The sequence below is a fragment of the Lottia gigantea genome, assembly GCF_000327385.1.
Source record: "Lottia gigantea unplaced genomic scaffold LOTGIsca_11, whole genome shotgun sequence".
In the NCBI taxonomy this organism is placed as follows: Eukaryota; Metazoa; Mollusca; class Gastropoda; family Lottiidae; genus Lottia; species Lottia gigantea.
In genome coordinates, this window is record NW_008707001.1 from 3,567,051 (window position 1) to 3,594,317 (window position 27,267).

Sequence of the window (27,267 nt, forward strand, 5' to 3'; positions counted from 1 at the left end):
AAATTCTTTTGTGTTTTATCTTACTGAAGAATTTGATACTTTACTCAATTATTAACTTGACATATATTGGAATATTATTGCCAAAGAAAAATTATGATGCAAGTCTACTTTATAAGTGATTTGCTTTGTTAAAGATATTTTTTTAGTCTCGGGTAATCAAGTACTCCAGTAATTCAAGCAGTAATCTGTAACGATCAAAAACATAGAAACTGGTCTCATAACATAACATCAATACAATTGTACGATTAATACAGTGTACTCTGTGATATCCGACATCTGATACTCTGACATTCTGCAAAATCTGACAAATTTATTCTGATCCCTGTTGATTTCTACGTCCAAATACTCACCTAAGAGATCCAGAAAATATACAGGCTATAAATAGACCAGGTATACCAGGTATGTGACCCAAAATATCCATCACAAATAATGGGAATAACTAAAATAGAATCAATAATCGTTATACAAACCATCTTAATTGCCAAAATCCGGTTCTTAAATCGAATGAAATTTATCTTAAAATCTCATATATCTTCATAATTAATTACCAAAATTTCGTAATATGAATCAAAACCATGTTAAACTACTGATAATCTATGCAAAAACGCTCTTCACTGACAGGTTTACTAACAACGTTTTACTGTAATTTCTAAGGAGCAAGTCAGAACAGCGTGAAACTTTGATTTACAAAATGTTTCAGGTGCTGTTTTGATATTTTAATATAGCGTATGGTGTTCAGTTGCAGTTTTTCAGGGGAGCATTCCATTTTTTCGACCCCTTGCCCCCTGAACCTACGGGTCTGTACATTCTGCAATGGATATATTGAATACTATTGTTAACACTGAAAATATTTGTATAATTTGTCATTGTATAATTTCCAGATTGTGTAGTATTTTCTCAGTACTTACGTACCAACCTGGTCTGATGCAGAAACAAGACCAAATTTCAAAGGGTCACATGTGCTATAAAATGCATACATCACAATGCCAATCATTGAACATAGTAACAGAATGATTATTAATCCCGGAGCGTTGATCCAAAGTGCACTGGAATATAAAAAATAAATCTTGGACACCTTCACCAATAACAATTTCGATTTCAGATGACTTAACATTTTTTGAGATACAGATTCAAGGATTCGAGAAGGTCATGGTTTAGAGCTTTCAGAAGTTTCAGTTACCCATTGCGAAAATTCTAATCAAGTGCATAGGACAACATGCAAAAGTCCAATGACCTTGAGATGTTATCCTTTCTCACTACTTCCGTTTGCTTGAAAAATTCGAGAGACTTATTATTTATGCACGAGGCAATGTTAATTTCTATTGATGGGAGAAGAATTGTCCATTTAAATAATATTGTGTCTTACATCTGAGCATCTCTCAAAGAAGAACAGGCCATGGTACGCTGTATCTGGGCTTGGTTAGTTCCATAAATAGACGTCCACAGGATTCCACCACCGATTACCAGGGACCAGAAAGTATGACGAGTTCTTGGATCAAAACTGAAACTAGAGACATGGAATAAATTATGAATTGTATATTATCTTTGTCTTTATATTATATTCTTATATTGTGATCTTCTTTGGTTCGACTGCTAGAACTTGTGCACAGGACCGTTACCCAGACTTGATTGTTCGGAGGAACAAGTAATATATCCCGGGGGACATTGGTGTATAGTGTTTAGTTGCTGTAATGGCATAAGTTGGGTTTTGGGTTGGGAATTTATTTTTCCTCGGGGGTGGGGGTGGGGGATTTGAAACTGGAACGGATGGGGCTGGGGGAATGGCGAGGGTGCAAAGCCGATTCAGAAGAAACGCCGTGTTGTGGTACTGAGCTAAATTTACACAGTCAAAGTAAATTTAAAAAGAAATATAGGAGTACTGCGTGCATTCACTTTTTTGTGTTTTTCACTTTAAATAGGAGCCTACACAATTTTAAAACAAAAATATATGTCAACAAAAATAGCCTATTATACCCACAATTGCATTACTTGTTGACGTTCAAATATTGAATGTATTTATGTTAGAGTATATTGCCTATTATATAATTACATCAAGTAACCCTTGAATTACATATAAAGGTACCTACTTGAACAAAGTAAGAATATTATAATAAGAATGAATGGAAATTCCAATTACTGGGTATTCATTCACCCTTGTTAAACAAATTTGTTATGTACAATTTATATTTGAATACCTATTACGAATTTGTTATTTATGTTAAAACTTCATTTAGGTTCGTTATACCCCCTACACAGTTTTTATATCACGATAAGTTCAAACGCCTCAAGCTGGTTTCAATTGTAACTTTTATACAATAAATATGAAAGGAATAAATACAATTTAAGAATTCATATAATTTGAAGATTATCATTATATACATGTACACATGTATTTAGGTGTATCAAGGGCGTAGTCTGATTGGAAGTGAACTCAGTTGAGTTCTAACACAGAACGAAACGAACTACGACGGTATTTCGAAATAAGTGGAAAGGCTGTTTTCAGTGGAGGAACTAAAAAAAAGGGGGGGGGGGATTCAGAGGGGGCAGCCGTACCCTCTCCCCCCTCGCAGCCCCGAAAGCAAGCATATCGGGCAAAAATCTCATAACTAGGTTAAAGGTTCGGGCAATCTCACTCTCGCCCCTCCCCCCCTCGCCCCCTCTCGGACGTAAACCTGGCTCCGCCTCGTGCTGTTTAAGGTATACTTTAAGGAATTATGCGATTCTCGTGCAGTTCTAGTATTTTACATATATTCAAAACCCAAATCAACAACCGAAAATGAAAACTCTGGCCTTTAATTAATTGGGAGTGGTTAATGTAAGTATGTTAATGGTACATACTCGTCAAATACAACTCGTTCATTTTGTTCAGCAATCTCCCAGGCACGACCAAATCCACCAATTTCTATAGAACCTTGAATCAATGCTGCCAATAAACCAATACCCATCATAATAATTTGGAATGTGTCGGTCCATAAAACTGCTTTCATACCACCCTGTAAAAGGTTTTATAAAAAAAAAATAAGCTTATAAATATTACATAAAATCTAAATAAATCTATATCTTGCCCTTGAATTAACCAAGTACTAACGATTCGAGAAACGAAAACTGAAAAAACAAAAAAAATATTATTGGAATATTGGTAGCAGTTATTGAACTTTTCACATGAAGAATCCAATCCTAAGGGAGTAAATATTTTATAACGAAGTGCTTTGTTAATATTGTTCATTAGAATTTATTTCTTTTAATGATGCTGAGACTTGGCATTGGCTTTGTATTTATTACGAGGACGAGAGACCATAAAGACCGCTTATGCCTACACCTATAACCAAACCTGCCTTGAGGCACGCCTGTATATTGCTATGCTATTGTGTGTATTGCATAGGTATCAAAATAGATCTCGCCGGTCATATTGTATGAAGTGATTTAAAAAAAAATGCAATGAAGGTTAAAATGTAGACAGAAACATCTGCCTCTCTTCCAGCCTCTAACAGCTATTTAGGTTAAATGTCAAAATATCTATCAAAGGTTCGAATAGAGGCGGATGTTTCAGACTAGCCTCGATAATAAGAAATATAAACAAGACTTCAAATGAAAACATGTAGCTCCCATAGGTAAAACAGGTATATAAATAACATAACACACATACGCTTCACAGCAGGTAAAGGAGTGCTTAAAAGATTCATTGTCCCTATACATTTAACAAAGTTTTAACGGACCAGTAATTATTGACAGGCAAACAACCGTAATCTCTGCTAACAATCGCTAAATGAAAACCTATAGTCCCTGAAGAATACAAACAATGACTTCTGATGTTTTTCTTTGTTGAACATAGAACACGTTTCAGTAACCTTTGCTTATGTAAGTGTGATAGGTCTACTTCCTGCTTAACGATACGTTTCAGAACTCCTAGTTTAATATGTTATGTCAAATGTAATCAGACCCGCTGCTAGCCTAGGGCCTCAGGTGGAGCAAAATTTTTTGAAGGGGGGCTCAACTATAGCGACTCAACAAGTCATTTACGTCATCTAAATTTTTCAGGGGGCGAGGCAAAATTTTCTTAGGGGACCTGAAATTCATAAACATTTTCTACCCGATTAATGTGATAATTGTAATAAATTTGCGAACAGGTTTAAAAGTGATAAAAGTGATTTAAAGAGGTTTTCCTTAACTGGATGAGGACGCAGATAGCATCAATTTGTACGATTCCAGTTCTCAATCAGACGTCTGCGGTTCCTGCAATTTTAATTAAAACTAACTGTTTTAAGTAATATATTTGTAGACTCATTTTAGTCTGGAATATGCATTAAATATTGGGACATCTTTTAACATGGTAGAATGAAATGATGTCACCTTCTTGGTAGTAGAAAGCGATATACTGAACTGAACTTTTTTCCACTTTTAAAGGGACAGTTTCGCCATTTACGGGGGTGGATTAAAAAGTATGTAAATAATATTCAGAAGTACTAGAAATGTACAAAAATCACATTATTCCTTTAAAAATACCTCGTACCTAATAGGCATTTCTCTTTCCTTTTAGTATAGAAGTCTTTTTTATATGTACGATTTATATGAGTCTCAGAAAAGACAATCAGTTGTCATTTTAACATTAAAACGCCGATAATTCTGGATCCACGTGGATTTGAAGGCTCAAATTTCGAAAGTGAGCTATGAAAACTATTATTGATTAATTTAGCTATCAATTAACCAAAAAAAAAATACCCGTTTCAGAAACTAAAGTACAATAATTGATCATACGGATGGCGAATCCGCTCCTTTAAGCGTTGCAAATATGGCGCGATCTGTTGTAATGCAGAAGGCTATATTTAATAAAACTGTATAGGTGTCTAACGTAATGATACTAATTCTGACGAATGCTTTCGACAATTTGTTATCTTACCATTGTTGTATAGAATATACATACAATACCAACAGCAAAAATCGCTCCCCAGAGAGACAAACCAGTCACTGAAACAAATATATCATATCTGTAGTCATATCTGTTTTTGTACATGGTACGATGATCAGGTATTTCTTTGTAACTGTAATAGTGGGGAAAACAAATGAAATGGACTGATAAACTACTTATCATCATTGACACCTAAATCTATTTGAGCTAGTGAAGACGCACAATGCCATGCACTAGAGTGAGTGACGATTTGCCAGAACAGCGGCATAAACTCAGTTTATTTTTCATTTCCAAATGTTGGGGACCTTTATCTTGCACATAGGGTCTTAGTTAACTACCCCGTCCAACTACACACTTTTTCATGTCAGCCATTCCTTATCAACATCACTGAAAGGGGAGTGGGCGGAATGAAGATATCCTAAGGCATTATCTCGACCTGTGGGGATGGAATCCCTGGCCTTCAAGTTTAGTAAAAGCCTATATGGAGATGATAACGATATGTATGCTTACCTGCATTGATGGCCAAAGATGGTCCGTATAAAACTATTCCCATATAAATTGTCTAAAAAACGATATCAAAATTATAATATTATAATAATTTCTGCAGATAATAATCTTTCTAAAAATGCTCATCACATTTCTTTTATCGTAAGAACTGAAAATTGTAAGATACATCTCATAAAGACTGTCTTAATTGTAGTAGAACCAGGAATCGGATTTAATTCTGAAAAGTACTATGGTTAACTGACAATATTTAGGTCCCATTAGCTGGTAAAGATACAATTTAGACAACTGCATTCCTTTACGAAATTCTTACCATTTGAATGATGTATATAATGGTACAAATAGTCCGAACAGCCTTGCTAAATCGTAATTCAAAATACTGAAAATAGAAGAAAATGAATGGTATTTAAAAAAAAGAAATAATAGAAAAAATTTTTTAGTACAAGTAGTAAAATGAAAACGAGAATCGGAACTTCCGGTTTGTTTTATTGGATACCGTCGTACAACTATGATATTTAAATTTATGATTTTGCAAAAGCAGTTGATAATTTTATACGTTTAAAGGCCATGGTTCACGCTTTTATGTGGTTGGGCATGGAATATAATGGAAATAGTCTTCAGAAACACTACGAAAATCGCATAATTCCTACCAAATCCAAAAGTCTTACGTCTTGTTGACAAGGTTTGTACTAGGAAATAGAGTGTACATACAATTTTTGATTATCAAGTGCTTAACTGTTGATGGAGAGTCTCGAAAAGAGCGAGCCGTCAATATCATTTCAAACACGGGTGGTAATGGATACACATAGAAGAAGGCTGAAATTTAGACTGTAAGATGTGACCACTATTCCTGATAAGCTTAGCTGAACTAAAGTGGTGAAACGACAGACTTAAACCATGCCAAAAAACCTCTTATCAGTATCTTTAAATGAGACTTTCAGAAAAGAAAAAATAACCACATCATATTAGTTGTAAGATGAAGTCTTTGATGCCATTTACTGATTGTAGCTGCAATATATTGATATATTTCACAACAAAGATGGTGATTCTGAATGTTTTATGCATGGTTCCATACATTGCTCCAGAGTCTGAAAAACGAGGATGCAGTCAAATTGAAAAATTCTAGCTTTAATCATTGTTCAATAAAGTATTGCCAATGCAATTTCTTGTCTGATAACGGTTCGACGAATTACACCTGCAGTGTCTGAAGACGTCGGTGCAGATAATCTGTCGAGCTATGCTTTGATTTTTGTTTAATAAAGTTATGCCAATGTAGTTTCTTGTCCGATAACGGTTCGAAAGAAATTCACCAGTGTCTGAAGACGACAGTGCAGACAAATTTTCGGGTTGTGCTTTGATGGGTGTTCAATAAAGTTATGCAAATGTAGTTTCTTGCCTTTTCACGGTTCGACGAATTACCCTATTGTCTCGAGGTGATTCTAGCTATGCTAAAGAAATCGTGTCAATGCAGTATACATATGTCTTTGTGTTCTTTATGTTAACCGTCCTACTTCTATCTGTCTAATAAATATTAAATGCACATGTAGTCTGATGTCTTGTAACGGTTCGAAGAATTACCATAATGTCTGGAAACGACGGTGCCGACATATTGAAAAATTCCAGCTTTTATATTTTTCAATCAAGTTACGACATGTCCCAGTGGGACCATCTTCACATTGTCAAGCTATTTCTTTGACCTTGACTGCAATTTTATAATATGGAATGCAGCGATTTGATTGGATCATACGCCCGTGAAAAAAGCCAATAAAGCCCGCAATAGAAAGGTTGTAAACAATAAGCCGTGTGGTTTGCAGGCTTCCTGTTGAGAGCTCTGCTTGGCTGTATTCGCTAACGGACAATCCAATCAAATTGCCATATTTACAAACTTACAAACTGATGTAAGAAAGTTGACTGTTGCAGTTAAGGTATAAGAAGCAGTTCGTAATAGATTGACACTGTGAAGATGTAATGTCACCAGACGACGGTGCAGACAGAAACATTTGAGCAATGATTGTTTATCATTAGAGATATAACAATGTTCGACGAATTACCCCAGTGTCTGAAGACGACGGTGAAGACAAATCGAAAGATCCCATCTGTGCTTATTTATCATTACAGATATAACAATGTAGTTTGTTGCCTGGTAACGGTTCTGGTTACACCAGACGAACTATGCTTTGATTGTTGTTCAATCAAGTTATTACAATGTAGTTTCTTGTCGCATAACGGTTCGACGAATTACACTAGTGTCTGACGACGACGGTGCAGACAAATTTTTGGGCTTCGCTTTGATTGTTGTTCAATAAAGATATGCAAATGTAGTTTCTTGCCGGATAACGGTTCTACGAATTACACCAGTGTCTGATGACGACAGTGCAGACAAATTTTCGAGCTTTGCTTTGATTGTTGTTCAATAAAGATATGCTAATGTAGTTTCTTGCCGGATAACGGTTCGACGAATTACACCAGTGTCTGAAGACGACGGTGCAGACAAATTAAAAATTTCAAGCTATTGTTGTCCAATGTAGTTGCATTGTTGCATGATAATGATATGTCCTTACCTCGAAGCAGCTGGTAACCTTGAGATTATAGAAAATAGGAATATAGATATGGGCTGTAAGTGCCATAGTTATAATATATCCAAATCCTATATACAAATATACAGTTGTATAGTTATACATCTCAGCTGGTGTTCCTAATAATGTTATAGCTGACATGAAAGTAGCTAAAAGTGACAGTGCGACTGGAGGTATAGGCATCTTGCCACCCGCCAGTAAAAATTCTTTCACATTTTGCTTTTTTCTGTCTTTTACTGCATAATAAATTCCAATGGCTGCCGAAATGAGTAAGGTGGCAGCAAATATAACATAGTCTACAATACTGAACGAATTCTTCTCTCCCGTTTCAAAACTGTATTTCCTTTCTGTCATTTTGGTGAATTAAAAGAAATAGAGTACAATTTAAATTGAAAAATGTCCACAAATATATGTCTCACCAGCCCTCGTAAAGATTGAGTACTTTTTGTGAATGAGACACGAGTATTCACCCCAGTTGTTTAAAATATAAGATATGACATGAATAACATCAGAATAAAGAGTCACTTGTAATATTTTAAAGGGATGTAGGCGTCTATTTATTCACTTTACAAGCTATAAGAAATTCAGTGTCTCTGTGAAGCGAGGCCCGAAAGGTCGAAGCCCCTTAAGTCCAATGATGCATTTGAGCTTGAAGAGCTTAACTGCCCTTCAAAAATAGAGGGGTTAAGCGGATGGGAGTGTTGGCCAAATGACTCCCCCCACCCCCTTTGAAGAACTTATACAGTCAAACTTGTACCAACTGCCACCTGTTCTCAGCTTGACTCATCAATGATCAGTCACCAAATCCGCCTCCCCCAACTAATTTCAACCACAATTACCTCTATTCTTCACCAACCCCTTGACGCGGCCAGCAGACATACGGTTTCGTTGTTTGATTTTTACCATCTAGGCCCTATCCATTAAACTGCAATTGCTATAATCTCACACCCCGTTCGTCTGCAATGAACATTTCTTAACGATGGAAGTGATGTCACCTGAATTTGCAAGTCCTTGCCTTTTTCCTCCAGCAGGAAATAGGCCCGAAACTATATATGACTTCGGTTAGTGTCATTTTGTATTAGATTGTAGACGAACTCGTAATGTTTTCATTGTGAGAGGCGTACAGGCAACTGAATCAATTCTGTTAGTGAAAAATTAGTCAACAATATCCCTTTAAAAATGTTATTTTTTTATCAACCTAAATCTGGACTGACCTTACATTACTATTAACTATTGAAATTATGAAACACGAACTATGTGTTGGTTAACAATAGACTTAATTTAGGGTATTAAGGCGGTACTGTTCGGCCATGCGGCCCACCCCCTCCCTCTTCCTCAACACTCTCCAGTTCAGAACAAATGAAAAATTTATTCTTTCACTGACAAAATTGAGTTAGATGTATTCTCTGGCTTCCCAAAAATTTTCAAGGCAGAGCTACCATGACTTTTGCCATCTAAAATCCGCATAGGAACGCCGGGGCGCTCAGAAGGCCACCTGTCGCTTTCGACCCCCCACCTCTCTCTGTCTTTAATGTAGGTCGGATGGTAATACGAAACTACGTGTGGTTCTTTCACATATTCAACATATTAAGCCGCGGTCACATCTTACGATCAGACACGTAGTTGTATATACTTTCACTTCGAACGTAGTTCATACGTAGTAAGACGTATTTATAGCCTACCAAGTTAACCCTAGCCTTTTTGAACGTAAGACTACTTCAAGGCAGTTTAATGCAATTGGTCGTATTTACACGTGGTTCAACCTACTTAAATTTTCTTTAAATTTTCTCTTTTGCCAATTTTCAACCTACTTCACCCTGCTTCAACTTATTTGACAGTGGCACGTACAGTAAAAACTGTATTGAGAGACCACTCAAGGGAATAATCAAAAATGGTGTCTTACTGGAGTTGGTCTCTTATGAGAGAATTGGGTCAACTGCAGAACTATTTTGTTTTGAATGAATAAAGAAGTTTAGCTAGTTCAACTCAATTATTTGATTACATCTTAGCATTTTTACATAACATTTAACAAGGAGGATTTGAGCTGACGTCACATCCGGGAGTTTCCCGTCTAAAAATAGCCTGGCCGTCAAGCATCAATGAACGGCCATTGTTGACTAGTGCACGTGACTAGTAACCGAAACAGAAAAACCAATAAATCTGAAGTTCCATAGTATTCCAGGATGATATGATTTATTAAAATTAAATAATTATATGGTGTGAGATCTATTTATTATGATATTTTTTCTCAAACCTGGATTGTGCCTAGGTGAACTTGATATATCACGTACGTGACCGTAAGATGTGACCGCAGCTTCAAAATGGTTGTTACTTCCATGTGAGAACCAAACGTTTCGTATGGTCGGAGGGGCTGACATGGAAAAAGCCGTTCTAATTAGACCGAACTGAATCTTCCTGTGTTACAGGCTGTGCTCGATAAAGATCCAATAAAGATTTCATGTCATATTCACCATCATTTTAAAAAATCTACCATTTTACCACGCAGTTAGTTGGATATATTATATTATATTATATATATTTATAGGAGTGTATTATATTGTACCGTTTACACGGTATCACGCTATTTGATTGGATAACAGCGGTGTGATGCATGTGTAAACAAAATGTAAATGTAAGCCCCGTTATGTGGATTTATACACTGTACACAGGTTTTTTTCTGTTTATGCATCGATAAACTGAAAAAAATGTTCCTTAATTATACTTTCTGTTCTTTGCAAATGTTGTAATTTATTCACTTTATAGTGCATTGACTTATTGTTAGGTCGCCATGACAAAACTGCTGATAAATAAAATACTTATCAGACAAAGAAAGATATTTTATTATATTTTTAAATTTTGTGCTCTTTGAACAGATCAAGTAGGCTACACATTAACCTTAATGATAACATTTTGTAGTAGTATTTAAAATTCACTTACTCATTTTCTAATAGTTTTGTTTTTAATTCAGTTAATCTGGTACTCGTTGAATCCCAATCCAGTTGATGTTCGTATCTACTTACATTTAGAAACAAATAATCTTACCAATTGAATCATTCTAGAGCACTGAGCAGACCCGTAACTACAGGAAGGGGGGGGGGGGGGGGGGTCTGAGAACCATCCAATTTCATTACTCCAACTAAAGACCATTCCCCATTGCCCCTCCGGATATATTGATTGATTGAAGTTGTTAAATCTCTTGCGAAACGGGACACTTGTTCTATACGTCTCGAGTACTGACTACCTTGACTAAACTGGCCACTTTATATCACAGAATTTTGCAGATAGAGATGGGATTGTAAGTTATCGAATATAGTCTATCTGGGTCCTCGACAGAACGTCTGTTAATAAATTTCACGATGGTCGTTCTTGAAAAAAACTTGAAAAACTAACAATCGATTTTAGTCAAATAAAGCATACTTTCTACGAGTAACTTTCAACTTTAAGAACTACCATGAGTGTAATAATGATATGTTATATAGAGGCTGTAATAAAAGAGGGGTCTCTTAACCTATTGTGGGTGTGATCTGGCCCCTAATCCCACTCACATTTATGTTATGTAGATACTATAGTATACTTTTGTTTGAATGAAGATGAAATCAGACATGTGGCGCCGGAAAAAATTCGGCGGCGAAAACGACATCGTGTAAAGGTAAAATTTCTTGAGTTATGGCCCGTGATGATGCATCTTAGTCATCTTTTCGTTTCAGAAGCAATTTTCAATTTTGTTGGCTTGAAAGGATTTGGGAAATCTGACCACAGAAAACTGTCATTGCCGTAGGAGTCAGAATTGAGCAACAATACCTAGAAGATCTTCCAAATCAAAGAGAAATAGAATATGGGATACTTCATCCACCAAACAGGAGAATTTTGTAAGCTTATAATAACCCATTTAAATATAGGTCAACGAATTCTACACCATGTACTTTATCCAAAATAAACGTGAGTTGAAGATGAAATGGGTCAGCAATTCAAGATAATTGGTCCTCGGAAAACTGAAAGCAATAGTTTTGGTAATTCAAAAGACGTTGACCCAGAATTTTAAACACAGCTATTGAACGCATAACGTTTCAAGAGCAGAGCATTATTATTATTCGACTGGCTAAACACAAATAAACGGAACATTAGTTGATTATTTGTATAGAGCTTTTCTAAATTGTTCATGTGTATCGGGAACACTGAAAGTATCGATTTGCACCATTTCAATTTTCAGAAAGATGTTTGTAGATCTTGCTGATAATATATATAAGAAATTTTGAGAAAGTGACGTCATCAAACGAATAGTTAAAGTATAATTGCAAGACCCACAGGCGTCTGACTGAAAATTTGAATGGTTCAAATGGGTGCTATCAGTGTCCCTGATACACATAAAAAGATAAAAAAAAGCCTTTTCAAAATCGGAATGTTTTTCCCACACCAGCTGAGGCCTCCTCTACGATTTACAAAAAGAGTTAATTGGTAAATGATGCGTCAATGCACCATATAACAGCATTGAAATTCATTCACACGCATTCTTCCATAGCCGATTTCCGAAATCGTGGTTTTTATTCAGTAAAATCAACAGATTCTAAATAGTGCTGTCATCTTTTCGTGTCCAACCAGCATGTAAATTGTGACTGGAACATTGGCAGAGCAACAAGAGCATCCCATAGACAATCCCAATCGTGTCCTTGAAGATTTAACAACGTACTCGTGCTCAATGAAGTGAGTTTGTTTTGTCAGCCCGTGGAAAACTTTTTTATGAATTGCGGTTCGGTTGGTGGTGATGGTTTCTCCCTTTGATATTCACTTTTAAAGCATACAGAATTACAGAGGGTAGGGTAGGAAGTGAGTAGAGGGTGGAGATTCTTCCTTTGAAGTTCACTTTTAAGGGATACAGAGTTACAGAGGGTAGGGTAGGAAGTGAGTAGAGGGGGGCGGGAGGGAGGTCTCCCATGGATATCCTCTTTCAAAGCATACAGAGTTACAGACAAAAAGGTACGAAGTGAGCGAGGATGGGGATTCTTCCTTTGAAATTCATTTTTAATGGACTAAAAGGTAGGAAGTGCGTATAGAGCGGTGGAATTCTTTCTTTGAAATTCATTTCTAAGGGATGCAGAGTTATGGACAAAAAGGTAGGAAGTAATTATAGAGTGGTGGAATTCTTTCACATAGATCTCTCTCTGACACCACTCTGTTCATTCTGTTTCATCCTTAACCTAACCAATATCTTCACATAGTCTAATAATAGCTAATTTACAGTTATGGATCGATGACCTCTGACAATTATGAAATTTCGATGTAGTTCATTGTCATTTCTTTTAAGTATCTAAGGAATGTTCAACAGCTCTGAATTATTGAATAGAGTTTGTCAAAGAGTGACGTCTAATAAGCCTCAACCAATAACCGAATATTATCAATGTTATCAATAACCGGTTCTCTGTGACATACTATGTCGTGGCCATGCCACCATGGAAAATCGTTTTATATGTACCTTAAAGATGGGTTCCCTTATTTTTTCTTTATGAAATTATAATGCTAATACTTATATGAATAGAAAGTAGAGGTGTTCTATTAGCTTCGAAAAATGCTAGTGTGTCTCACATGTCCATAATTAATTCAAAATTAGCTAAATTACCAGCAGAATATCAATGGTTATGGGGGGTGGGTAAAATATCTGAGAATTTCTAGCCTAGTTAACAGGTTTTTGCCCTAAAAACTTACCTTTGGGGCTGCGAGGGGTTGTGGCTGGTGTCATGGGTAATATTAGTCCGCAACATCTGCCTCTATTCCAGCTCGACAGCTTTCAAAATAGCTATCAGAAACTATAATAGAGGAAGATGTTTCGGTCATGGGTAAGGTAGTCCCCTCAGAATAGTTTGCAATCGACTGGGAAAAACCAGACACCCCTAGATTTTCGAATTAGAATAAGCGAAGGTATTTACCCTCCTAATATCTAATACCATAAGGCACTTTTCTTGTATCATAGAAGTTAATAAGATAGTGCTAGAAAGAATTTGATTGGATTGTACACTGTCATTCAGAGTCTTGACAGGACGTGTGTGCATGTAACGAGGGCTCTCATTGGTCGTATTCGCTAGCGAACAACCCAATAAATAAGCTGCATTCAAACTTGCTGATATATGTCAAAGTATTAGAACTCGTAATAGCTTGACATTGTGAAGCATAGTTCAGTCAGATTTGACGTAACAAAATCGTTAGTGTATTAATCCGAATTCTGGTCACGGTTGATTCGGCTTCAGTATTGATAATTAACCCTTTATTTTACATTGGTCAGAATCAGGTCCAATATTCATGGTCCTGTCTAAATTTCAGCTCATATGAATTAAGTTTGTGCATTCTGACACATTTTTTGGAGAAAAAGGTTAGACATTTAGATTTGTTGAAAAGTGCAAACCATTTTTCTAGGGGGCATATGCCCCCAACCACCAACCCATAGTTTATATGGAATTGCAAGAACTACAGACATTTAATCGAAAATAGGAATGGTGCAACGATTCACATAAATCTTTTAGAAACCGCTTTACAGAGCAGTTATTTAAAGTATAATGGTGGAGGAGGGGAGTGTTGTAATCTAATCAAGCATAGAAATCTCAACGGACAGTTCGTTTCTTATCTTGGGTATTGAGTTCTGAAGACGTTTTTTGAAATGACAAACACACTAAGGATGTTAGTTTATAATTAATGAACATTTCTACTGATGCGTTTACCGACCTAGAAGTTTCATCTTGACTACATTTCTCTCGAGATTTTCTATTGTTTCCAGTAATATATGCAACGCAAACAAATTTCTATTAAATATTCATCATTGTCATCTCTTTAATTTTTCTAGTTAAGAGGATTGCCTCACTGTTTAAGAGTATTTCTAACCTGAAAGATGTAATATGAGGAAAGTTTCAAAAATGGATATAATTTGTTATTTTCTTCTGCTCTTGGGTAAGCTGTTTAATATTTACCTCTCTTGTATGTACTTGTTAAGAAAGGAGCTGCTCCCCTTCCCTCCCTCCAGAAAAGGGCTGCCCCCCCCCCTTCCAATTAAAATTTTTATCAGCATTTTACATTATAACAGAATAGCCTGTCTCCCCAACCCCCTGGAAAATTTTGTGGCCCCGTGAACTAATGTTTCCTAGAAACGCCACTGTAAATATTTTCAAAACACTTGTAATTATTGCAATTTATTTGAATTGCCAGTACCCGTTTTTTAAGTCAAAAATATTTTTATTTCAAAATGTAATGTTATTATCAAAGTGTATTTTTTTACCATTCTACTCGAATATCAGACGAAAATTCCAGTAGGGTCCAATGTAAAAGCGATATCCGACGCTCTTCTTCCTAACGTATGACCAAACTTGGTTTGAATGGGATGTAAGTCGTAGTAAATATAACTCAGTGCTCGGTATATCAGTTTGTATTATCATTTCAATCTGCATGGTAATCCGGGAAAATTATGAGGGGTGAGAGCCGACTCTCGGAAGCACTGGCACAGGCATCAGAATTTTTCTTACATTGAGAAGGATTCGAACCCATGGCACTAATCGCCCAGCAAACGACACTCAAATTCGTTGCCGACTGAGGTATATCACTGCCAAAAAAGATTAGGGTTACAGTGAAAGTCAATTTGCACCAATCTAATTTACAGCCACTTCTGTAGTCCTTGCAATTCCCAAAAATCGTAAAATATTAGTTAAGTTAAGTGAAGTGAAGTCATCAAACACTTAGTTTTAGTGGAATTGCAGGAACCACGGATGTCTGAGTGAAAATTGGAATGGGGCAAATTGATGCTTTTGTGTGACATAAAAATTAAGTAAACCTCTTTAAAATTTCTTTCAATCAAGACACAAGATTCATTGCGTTAAACCGTAAGGATTCATTGCGTTAAACCGTAAGGATTCATTGCGTTAAACCGTAAGGATTCATTAGCAATTGCGTTGGACAGAAACCTCTTCGGTGACATTGTTAGTTGTGAATGTTATTTGTTCTTTGCTTTTTCAGGCTTATTAAGAGTTAGAGTTGCTGGAGATGGAAGTTTTAAATTTGATTCTGACGGTTGTGTTTCTTGTATCTCTATGCTAGATACAAACTACGCTGGTATAATTTCCAACTTGGCCATAATACTCTCCAATGGATCTGAAATCGATATGGGCAGTATTTTGGACAGTAACCAGATCGTGGCGTTAACTGAAGATGACACCCAGGCCCCTGTCATGTCTAGTATTAAGATTAACTTAGATCAAAATGGTACCATGATAGAAAAGGTATTGGTTGGTCCAGGAAAAATAGAATCGGAAACACTATTCATCTATCTGGACCAAGTGGTGACGGTCACTGTGGAGATCCAATCAGATATAGAAGTCATATTTGGAGTAGATTATGGTGATTCAATTTCAGTATCGGAGACATGCGGTGGTCCCATTTCAGCTTATAAATTAACACACACATATGCTACGATAGGCGTTTTTAATTTATCAGTTGAAGCATCAAATATGGTGAATAATCAGAGCTCATTTTTAAGTATTGAAACTGTTTACCCTATAAATAACATTCATTTCGATGATAAATCAACTCCTCTACTGGTAGAACCGGATTCGGTGTTGCTTTTTGATGTAATAGCATCTGGGACATCCTTCCCGTTTGGGAAGACGGAATTAATGATTGAATGTGGGGCTAATGTGACGAATGAAACATTCACTTTAACACAAGACGGAATTCAAACAATAAATTGCACTATGGACGAAGTCGGGAATCATACTATAGTTGTAACAATCATGTCACCGTTAGATCGATTAGAACTGTACAGACGGGACTTCCGAGTTTGGGATAACTTAACCCTATTTACATTTCAACCGTCTGCAGAAGCCTTTGCAGTAGGAAACTTGCCGTCATTCAACTACACTAATCCACCTGTTTTTAATTTCGATTATGTTATCGATTTTGGTGAGGGGACAATTTTAGAGAATAATGGCATAGAACATCTGAGAACACGCTACACAGATATTACAATTCCGGTCTTGAATTACAACACTTCAGGAACTTACATAGTCAGCTTCAGTGCAAGTAATCATGCTTACTCCAAATCAATGTCAACAGCTGTAATATTTGAATATGCAATACCACCGTCTAATTTACAAGTTGATATTACCGACTTGCTATTGGTACCACCAGGGCTAGCAAAGTTCTCGGTGTATTCCGACAGTGGAGCTGCTGAAATAACGCCTACGAATGTTACCTGTACGTATGAATTCGGTGATGGAGTAACTATAACCATAACAAATTGTTGTCTACTAAATTATGACGCTACCGGACTGGCTATTGTTGTGCCGTATGTATTTACCACTGAAGGATCAATGAATGTATCTTTCGAATGTGAAAATAGGGTTAGCTCCGAATTGATGTTTGCGGAAGTGGAAACCAAACTTATGAACGTTACCTTGATCGAGATAACTCACTATGAATTTCTTCTCATGAACAATTCTGACCCTATAACATTTGATATACAATACAATATATTTAACTTTACCATCCCACCAGTAAACCTGACGTACGGAATAACCTGGGAATCCACCGAAACCATGAAATACACCGAGATGACCAGACTGAATGATTCCCATGTCTACAGTGTCAGGGGCAATAATTTACTAACGATATACTTTGAATACTATAGTGGACAGCGTACGGAGAGAAAATATATACGATCGGGAACTGTGGAATTTATTTTAATATCCAGTAGAATTGGTCAAACGGATACGACTAGTATAGATTTCACGGTAAAACGCCATCTTTTATCGGACGATCATAGTATAAGCATCGATTGGGGTGATGGATCCCCAGATACTAGCCGTTCATATACAGCAACTACTATTCCACCCCAATCTAACCCAGTTATTAGTACCGGAGCTCCCACAACCGAATCTCACGTATTCATCAAAGCTGGTATATTTACACCTGTGATTACTTTTTCTTCTGTTCGAGGCATAGAGATACTGGATTTGAATGATACGATTTATATTGAAAATAAGATCCAAGGACTGGAAATATCCACTGAAGATAGGTACACATTCGCTGACACTATAGCTCCCATAATCAGTATGGGCAATACAACGTATCCAGTGAGGAATATATCATGTTATTTCAACTATACCGACGCTGGGATAACTGTTATTGGAGATCTGTTGGACAACAGTACTGATACAATACAGACAGTCATTGAATATAGCGATCTTGGTGAAAAGAACCTCTTGGTTACCTGCTCTAACTATCTATCAGAACAGACCTTACAAGCTGTATACTTAGTCTTCAGTGTCTGTTTTGATTCGTCCAGAATGTTTGATCGAGTCTACGCCAGTGTGTCTACGGCCTTGAAGATCTATTCATCTAATCCACAGACCATTACTGGAAGATCTACCATCACAGATGTCTGTAAAAACAGGACAGATAACATCCGATATACGTGGAAATTACAAAGATTCAACCAATCAACTTCGACCTTACAAGATATAGCTATTTCACATCCAAATTCTATTAGTTTTACTGTGCTGGACTTCACCTCTGAACCTGGTATATATCGTCTCGAACTTACGGTTTTTTTCCCTGAATACCCAGACGATTATATCACAGATGTCATGTTTCTTCAACTGATAGATCCCCCCCTGGTTGGAAACATTGAGTTCGGTTCCAAGAGGGAAGTAAGCATAGGGATACCAGTAAATTTTGACGCTAAATTGAGTTCATTCGACCCGAAAATTGGTCATGGTATAGAGGATCCTGATTTGCGGTTCTCATGGAACTGTTATCGTATAGCTGACAGTGCTGCGGTAGATTCATATACAGCACCCTATAGTAATGATACATCATATCGTTCAGCACCGCCTTGTGGCTTCACTCTACCATCACAGAGTATAATAAATGGTATCGACACCGCCGGTGTTCAACCCAATTCGTGGTACCTTGTAGAGCTAGAGGTAACTAAAGATGTAAGACGAGTAACTGATATCCAGGTTTTATACTTCAGTAATGCAGATACTCCCTTATTAGGAATAAGGTAAGCTACGATTGAGACCGACGCCAATTTTATTCCATAGCAAGAGCCATATATTCATTAAATACACCCGTCGACACGAATTTCAGCTCTTCCAATCCTCTTTGCAACATTGGCAGAAATAGAGATTTACGGCTTTCGACCATGGTTCCAAAAATGGCTCATTGTGGCAATGAAGGTTCATTTTCATCATTAATGACTCTGAGTGGGTCGTGGCAGCAGAATTTTTACTTTACTATGAGGATTATTCTTACCCATGGTACCTAGTTGACCAGCAGGTAACAAGCCAACTTGTTACCGACTGTTACCAAGAGTCAGTGTTCCCACCCAGCGTTATGGAGACGTATAGACGTTAACGCCGTTAGAAAGCAAATTTTAACCCCACTAAAATAAGATGCCGAAATAAAATAAAGCTGATTGAAATGTAATTTTTCCACAAAATATGGAAGCCAATCACTTCAGTTCACAACCAAGTTACATCCGTTTTATCTTGAGTTTGCGTTTTTCAGCTGCCAGTTAAACTGTCTACAGAAAGTTCTATCTGATGATATAACCTATTTCCATTCATCCATCACCTGCCCGTCATGTTCTCCTGAACAATTGAATAGTGTTACTTACAGCTGGTCAGTTTATAAATATAATGTTATTACTGGTCAAGATGATTTATTAAACTGGGTCGATATATCATCGTATATTAGTACAGGTAATTATCAGATCTTTCTTTCCCCCCTGCTGAGCAACGACAACCACCACGACCCTCCGAATACATTACTTGCCCCCCTCAATAATCAATTCTGGCTACGAGCCGTACACTTTGCAGTTTATCCCACTTAATTTCATAGTGGGAGTGGAGTAATATGGATCTCCATTTTGTGGGTTTTTTTCTGTTTAGAAAAAAGTACAGATGATTATCCTTTCTAAGCTTTTAATTCCCACATAAAATTTAAAAAATCCATCTTGTATTTATTGCCACTTAACTGCTAAATGGATTTCCATTGTGTTCTTTCTTTCTTTTTTTTTTCGTTCATTAGTTTAAGTGATTATCATTTTATTTTCTTTCCGACATAAAGTCATTTATAATTTATACTACAGTTATTACCACTGAACTGTTAAGTTGAGTAGCTGGGGTTCTACTGATTTCTATTATGATTATTGGCTTACATCTTAAACATGGTCCTTTCCTGAGTGAAGTATAGTGTAGGGTTCCGTTTTCGCAATTTAACATTTACGATTTAGTGGTCAACTTATGGTGGAACATCGTTTTATTGAATGGAAGTCATTTAATTCAAAAAATCAACAACAAAAAATTGAGTAGCTGTTGCAACACAGAATTTCCTGATGATTTAGCAATACATGTACATTATGTTCCTTTCTTGTGTGACGTTCCCTTTTTGCAATTTAATACATACGACTCCTTTCCAGTTTGTGATAAAGCATCACGGTTTGTTGAATGAAATTCGTTTATGGTGCACCTTTGAGATCCTCTTCACAACTTCATGAGCACCTCCAATATCCGTTCGACCAATCATACTTTAGTTTCAGAAACAGAATTTTTTTTAGCTTACATGATCAGTAATAGTGTTCATAGCTCTATTTTAGAATTCAAATCCACGTGTGTCCATAATTATTCACTCGAATTTTAGTGAGACAATACCATATATAAAAAAACACATATATAGTGAAATTTCTAGTTTGAGGTATATTTGAAGGGATTATGCGATTTTCGTGCGTTTTAGTCCTTATTAAAACTATTAAACCACAATAAAGACCCAAATCAATCACCGAAAATGCCAATTGTTCCCCTTTAATTCTTTTGGCCTATTTTCATGTTTCTTTTATAGTTGAGGATCTCGTTTTGTTATTGACTGTTGCTACTTTTAGTTTCAGTATCTGACATGCGTGAATGATACTTTGCGGAAACTCACTAACAATTATATCAATTCTCAATAAGGGAATGTAGTTTATTATTTTCAAATTTAATTTCAGTTCAAAGTGATAGAGAATTCAATGCTAAACCATTTCTGTTTGAAGAAGGTGCAAGTTATGCTGTGGAACTAGAAGCTACTATTCCAGGAAAAGACCCTACAAAAACAACCATACGATTTGATGTTAATTATAGGCCCTATGGTGGAGTTTGTGAATTCAACACGTTAACAGGTGAATACAAAACTCTATGTAAATACAACAAATTTACATCACATTTACAAGTAAATACATCACATTTATATATAAATACAAAAATACACATTTAATATGTAAATACAACTCATTTATATGTAAATACAACCCGTTTATATGTAAATACGCCACATATATTAATACATGTAATTGCCGCCTTTTTATATGTAAATACAACTCATTTATATAAAAATACAACTTATTTATAATGTAAATACAAAAAATTTCCATGTAAATACAACATGATTCACAAATAAAAATAACACTTTACATCACCTTCATCGATTAACATATATAAGTGTACATTTACATGTATATGTTACACTTTTTGTCAGACAAATACAACATCGTAAGAGGTAAATACAACACCTCTTAATGGGGAAATACATCACATTTACAGATAATTACAAAAGTCCTTAAGATATAATTACAACGTCTGATTAAATACAACATCTTAATATGTAAATACAACACTCCTTAACAGATAAAACAAATCTACATGTAAATATAACACCGCTTCACATGTAAATAAAACATTTTACCGATCAATACAACACCCCTTTACAGGTAAATACAACACCATTACAGATACATACAAACCCTTTCACAGGTAAATACAACGTCTTATTACGTAAATACAACATTCTTTGCCAGACAAATACAAGACCTTAATAAGAAAATACAGCACACTTTTATAGGCAAATACAACACGTGTCTTATTTTCTTTTCATTATATTATGAAGGATTTGCAACTGTAACTAAGTTTCAAGTAACTTGTGATGGTTGGATGGATGAATCGTTTCGAAGAGATAGAGATGCATTAATTGATGGAGGTGAACCAGTAGTGTACAGAGTGGAACAGTTCACCAGACTGGGGACTTTTGTTGTTTACGAAGGCAGTAAGTGTAACATTAACTTTGTCTTTCAGTGGTATTAATAATTAAAGAGGTTATGTGTACAGTTACCCGGGATAGCTTTTGACTCATTGTCTTCATTCCGCTAATTATAGAGCGACACTCCCTCAATCTTTTTTTTTTTTATCATTTTGAAAGAATGACCTGTGGTCCCCCTGGAATATTTTGTAGCCCCTGACCGGCCGCTCAACAAATGTTTCCTAGAAACGCAACTGTCTCATGGCCCTGGGTTGAACATTGTAACAATATACAAGAAAACCGATCTCTTGTTTAACGAACCGAACGTTAATAACGAATTTATGTTGTTAGATATTCTCAGATGCAATGGAAGATGGAAATTCATTCAATCACTCATTTATATGATTTTCACACATTTATCAGGAGATTATGTACCGACACTCCCTCCAAATAGCAACCAGTTTATCGACCCACTGTTGGAACAAAATACTCGCATGCAGAACGAACCGAGTTAATTTCTTATGCTATTCTCATCTGGAATGTAAGATGGAAATTCATTTACACACTAAGTGTCATGGTTCTGCAAATTTATCAGCAATTTTGAAACGTATGGCTACTCAAATCCCTCCAAATCGCAAGCAGTGTATGCTTCCCCTTTACAAAACCAAATTTCTTAAGGGTTTATCTAGCTGCTATTCGTACATATATTGAAATTTATTTAGGAATTTACATTGAATTTGTTTTTAAGGTGAAAGGAGTACTCCACCCTTCTTTCTACAACCCTGTGACGAACGAGATAGTTATGATTGTGAGGTGGTCGTTAAAATAATGGATTTTGTGAGAAGTGAAGCCAATGAAAAATTTATAGTAAATGTAAGTGTTTTTATAGGTGTACTTTATTTATTGTATTTGACAGCAAAGTGAAACTAAAATCATGAAATAAAAGAAAGTTCATGAAGGTGTCAAAACCAAGCTTGCTTTTACAAAGCAGAATCTTTATTGAAACGCTACTATCCGAGTTGTAATTTGTTACTTGGCATTCCATGAGAACAAATATACCGTTTTCACTTTAAACGTCGTGTTTTAATATTTTTGTTTCTGCTCATATAATCAAAGTCCAAACTACATTACTTACTAAATTTTTACTTACATACACAGTCTGTAACGCCACGAAATCTTAAAACGGGAGGTTTATTTTTGTGTCTTTGTATTGATTATATCCGTTTTTCATGTCTAGAGATCAAAATACCGTTGTCTGATAAACGTCGTGTTCTTTTAGTATTGTTGTTTTTCTATGAATATAAAACAATTTAATATTTCTGTTTCTGCTCCAACCACATTACAAATTAAGGTTTTTTGGCTTTTATTATTGTAGGTACAAGCACCTTTAGATTATTATTTATCAAAGGCAAGAAACGAAACAAATAGTACTGATATTACGACAGATGAAATTCTAGAGGAATTCTACCAAAGGATTGAACAAGATATAAACGTTACATTGAATTATGATAGTTTTTTAATCGGTATTATGACTGCTTCAACATATGGCGCAGTTCTCAATACAATTGTAAGTACAATGATTATAAGACAGGGTAATTGCAACATAGTTACATTTTATTTGTACCGATAAAAACAACAGATAGCATCAATTTGTAACATTCCAATTTTCAATCAGATATCTGTTGTTCTTGCAATTCCACTAAAACTAAGTGTTTGATGGCGTCACTAATTGCGAAGGGCTTTATGTCATAAAGCATATTTTGCGATGGGTGACGTCATCAAACACGTCTTTTTGTGGAATTGCAGGAATCACAGACATCTAATCGAAAATTGGAATGGCGCACAAATACACATAAACCATTTAAGAAACATCGTTACAATCTTTAGCAGAGCAGACGTCTGACTGAAAATTGGACTGGTACAAATTCGTGTTATTTGTGTCCCGATACACAATTTTGTTTTTAGAAAACCTCTTCACAACCCCTTTAGCTTTTCGTGTTGTCAACTATAATCCTTCAGCACTTTGATCAATTCGTTAAATGCTTTTCACTGTTTTTGTGTATCTTTTTGAGTTTGTTTTATTCCCCTGGGCTCATTTGAATGTTTTTCGTTTTGCTTTATACTTCATTAGCAAAGTCATATAAACATTTTTTTTTTTCTTAGAGACATTTTCTTTTCCAGTTGATTTGAAACGTGTCACATTTAATTAATATTTTTAGCCATTAGAACAGTCACCAATAGAGGATTTTGGTTTGATTCAATCGAATGATTCTATAACAGCGAGACAAACCATCGTTGACTCACTGAGGATTATAGATCCGAAAAAACAAAGACTCCAAAATGTAAGAATTTAGATTTAACTTTTACTATATTAATCATATGGTATACTTCCTCATATATGACAAATTTAGCCCAAATATTTAAGGAATGACCTGAACATTTTTTCAGTTTATCGATGTATAAACAAAAAAACTTGTGTACACTGCACCGTTGTATTGTTGTTGTATAGTACAACATATCAGTTTGTAAGGGAGCAGTGAGGTTTTTTAGGGGATGGGGCTTCTTGTGGCGGCAGAAAATAGAGGCTGGACCTACTTTCAAGTTTCCTTTCTTTAACATAGTGAACGAATTGGCCGTGAGCCAATGATAATTCTGTTGCCCCTACTTGGCCCCATCATAAAAAGGCCACTTAAAGGGAGGGGTCGTATTTGAAAATTGCAGAAGTACAACAGTGGTACCCAAAGTTATATTAATAGACGTTAAAGTTGAGTTTGCAAATGGCCAATAGTAATCTTATATTTTCATTAGTGAATTGAATATGATTGAAATTTACCTGTTTTTTTTTTGCAGGTAATGGAAGGTGTAATTTTATTGTTTACTGATACAGTAAATAAAACAACACGGACAGCACCATTAACACTAAATGATATTTTGATAGCTTCCTCCTCGCTAGCTTCTTTAATAGACAATCCTGAAATCATTACAGGTAGAGCTCAGGTAAGTGGTGTGGCGTGGCGTGGCGTGGCGAGGCGTAGCTTAGCGTGGTGTGTGTTGCGTGGCGTGGCTTGGCGTGGTGTGGTTATTCGTGGAGGGGTGTCTTCTTTCTATTTTACAATTCCATCTGATGTAATTTCGTATTACTCTATGTAAGTTACTATGAAACTCAACTACATGTTCCAAGTACATCGTGTAGCAAATGTCCCAAATACTGTAGTAACAATAGTGGCAGAAGTTTATTTAAAAAAAACTTGGGAGTTTTACGACAATCCTCATATCCGGAGGCATTTTCAGAGCCTAATAGATTTCGGATTACACAGTCTGCTAGGCATATGCGTTTTCATAGGGTTTGTAATATATACTGGTTTTACAAGGATGTGATTATGTATAACATCGTTTTTTCAGAGTGCTATCTCAAATACAGCCGAGGATCTCAGTAATTCTTTGGTTGCTAAACTGGAAACTTCTGTTATAATTAAAGACATTTTGAAGACAATGGAAGGTATATAGAGCCCTAATACATATGTGTTTACAATAAGCCATAGACAATTATTTGGTAATATTCGGTTTGAATATCGAGAATTAGAAAGTTATTATTTACGTACGGTTGGTGGTTTTTTTTTTTGCCCATGAAGATATAGGAAATCATCAAAACTTTCTTGTAGTCCTTACAGAATCGCAATCATTTTCAGACTTTTTGAATTAAACGGTGGGTCTAACAAATGGTGAACTAAGAGTATTATGGAAAAAAAGTGATTATCGTTAGAAGCCCCTACTCGTAGTGACACATTTTGGAATTGTGCTTATAAAGTAATTTTCATTTCTTAAAAGTTCACGAGATTGATGTGGTTTTTGTTCAGCTTCGTTTAGCACCGATCGTTATATTTTGCATTTTCTTTCAGCAATAAATACATTGCAAGATAAAGTCATTGATTTAGGTGGACCAGATATGACAGGAAAACTGCCTAATGGTGTTGATTATTCCAATACTGATTGGAATCCTGAAGGAGATGGTTTTAATCCCTACGAACAGGAATACTTCGCTAAACTTATCAATAGAAGAAAAGCAGCAGATATTGATCGTTTTATAGAAAATGTAAGAAATATCAGAGTGTCGCAAAAACTTAACTTGATTAATTTAGCGGTCTGATCGAATTGGTTACTAAAATAGATTTTTTGTTATTCTTTAAATTTCTAGATATAGTCACCATTTGTCTAGTCAAACTTTGTTTGTCTTGAAACTGAAGGAACCACAGTAAAAATACGTTTTCGTCCGCATAACCATTGAATGCAGAAACAACGTCTTGTTAATAGTATGAACTTTTCTTTAATCTTTTGCAGGCTAAGGAAACAGAGAGAGTTTGTGAAAAAATATGGGAAAACTCCTTTGAAATAATGGATAAAGCTACAGCAGATAATACCACCTTTAAAACTATAAATAGAAACTTTGCATCAGAGTTAACAAAAGGAACAATAAGAGAAATTCTGGCAAGACAAAGAGCTAAGACTACAATAGCTCAACTGATGTTAGGCAATCAAACTGGTATTACCGAGGGTCAAACTGGTGTTGCGGGTAGTACTGAGAGTCATACAGGTGTTACGGGTAGTACTGAGGGTCAAACTGGTAGTACTGAGGGTCAAACTGGTAGTACTGAGGGTCAAACTGGTAGTCAAACTGGTAATACTGATGTTCAAACTGGTAGTACTGAGGGTCAAACTGGTGGTACTGGTGGTCCATCTGGTAGTACGGGTAGCCCTGGGGGTCAAACCGCTAGTACGGATGGCTCTGGGGGTCACCCCCCTTTTGGGGAATTTCTTGATAAACCCCTGGGTCAACCACCTTTTGAAGATACACCCAAATGACAATTGACACATTACAAAAGTAAAACATCAATACAAGTGAAACTCGACAATGCAGAACGCTTGAAATATCTTTCAGTATAATTCCCATAGTTCCAGTTTTCAATTAATAAGTAAGGAAAGCTCATTTCACGCCAATACATCAGGCAGAATACGCTTACTCTTCTAGACACCTGATACCACTTTACATATACAATACTTCATTTATGGTTGATGTACTTCCACATATGAATAGGGGTTACCCGCGCCCTCGCAGTCCCGAAGGCATGTTTTTCGGGCAAAAATCTCATAACTAGATTAGAAATTCGGGCAGCCTCGGGTATTTCACCCTCTCGGACGTAA

The 27,267-nt window shown here is 36.0% G+C and overlaps 2 protein-coding genes across 2 annotated transcripts in view; one reads left to right on the top strand and one right to left on the bottom strand.

Annotated features, from left to right (window-relative positions):
- Positions 1 to 8,340, bottom strand: part of LOTGIDRAFT_156605 (hypothetical protein) — a gene marked incomplete at both ends in the record, with an annotated part of 12,023 nt that extends 3,683 nt beyond the window's left edge. Inside the window, 8 exons of the mRNA XM_009047236.1 lie at positions 351 to 439; positions 917 to 1,046; positions 1,367 to 1,501; positions 2,839 to 2,993; positions 4,898 to 4,965; positions 5,417 to 5,468; positions 5,724 to 5,789; positions 7,972 to 8,340. Of these exons, the coding sequence (XP_009045484.1) occupies positions 351 to 439; positions 917 to 1,046; positions 1,367 to 1,501; positions 2,839 to 2,993; positions 4,898 to 4,965; positions 5,417 to 5,468; positions 5,724 to 5,789; positions 7,972 to 8,340 (1,064 nt within the window). The remainder of the gene's footprint in view (positions 1 to 350; positions 440 to 916; positions 1,047 to 1,366; positions 1,502 to 2,838; positions 2,994 to 4,897; positions 4,966 to 5,416; positions 5,469 to 5,723; positions 5,790 to 7,971) is intronic.
- A 7,781-nt stretch (positions 8,341 to 16,121) lies between these two features.
- Positions 16,122 to 26,928, top strand: LOTGIDRAFT_156606 (hypothetical protein; the record flags this gene model as incomplete). The annotated part of the gene is made up of 11 exons (XM_009047237.1): positions 16,122 to 19,021; positions 19,528 to 19,721; positions 21,005 to 21,175; positions 21,940 to 22,095; positions 22,817 to 22,941; positions 23,444 to 23,635; positions 24,288 to 24,410; positions 24,919 to 25,065; positions 25,471 to 25,567; positions 25,968 to 26,161; positions 26,407 to 26,928. 11 exons carry the CDS (start codon positions 16,122 to 16,124, stop codon positions 26,926 to 26,928), a joined length of 4,821 nt encoding a protein of 1,606 aa, XP_009045485.1.
- Positions 26,929 to 27,267: the final 339 nt, after the last annotated feature.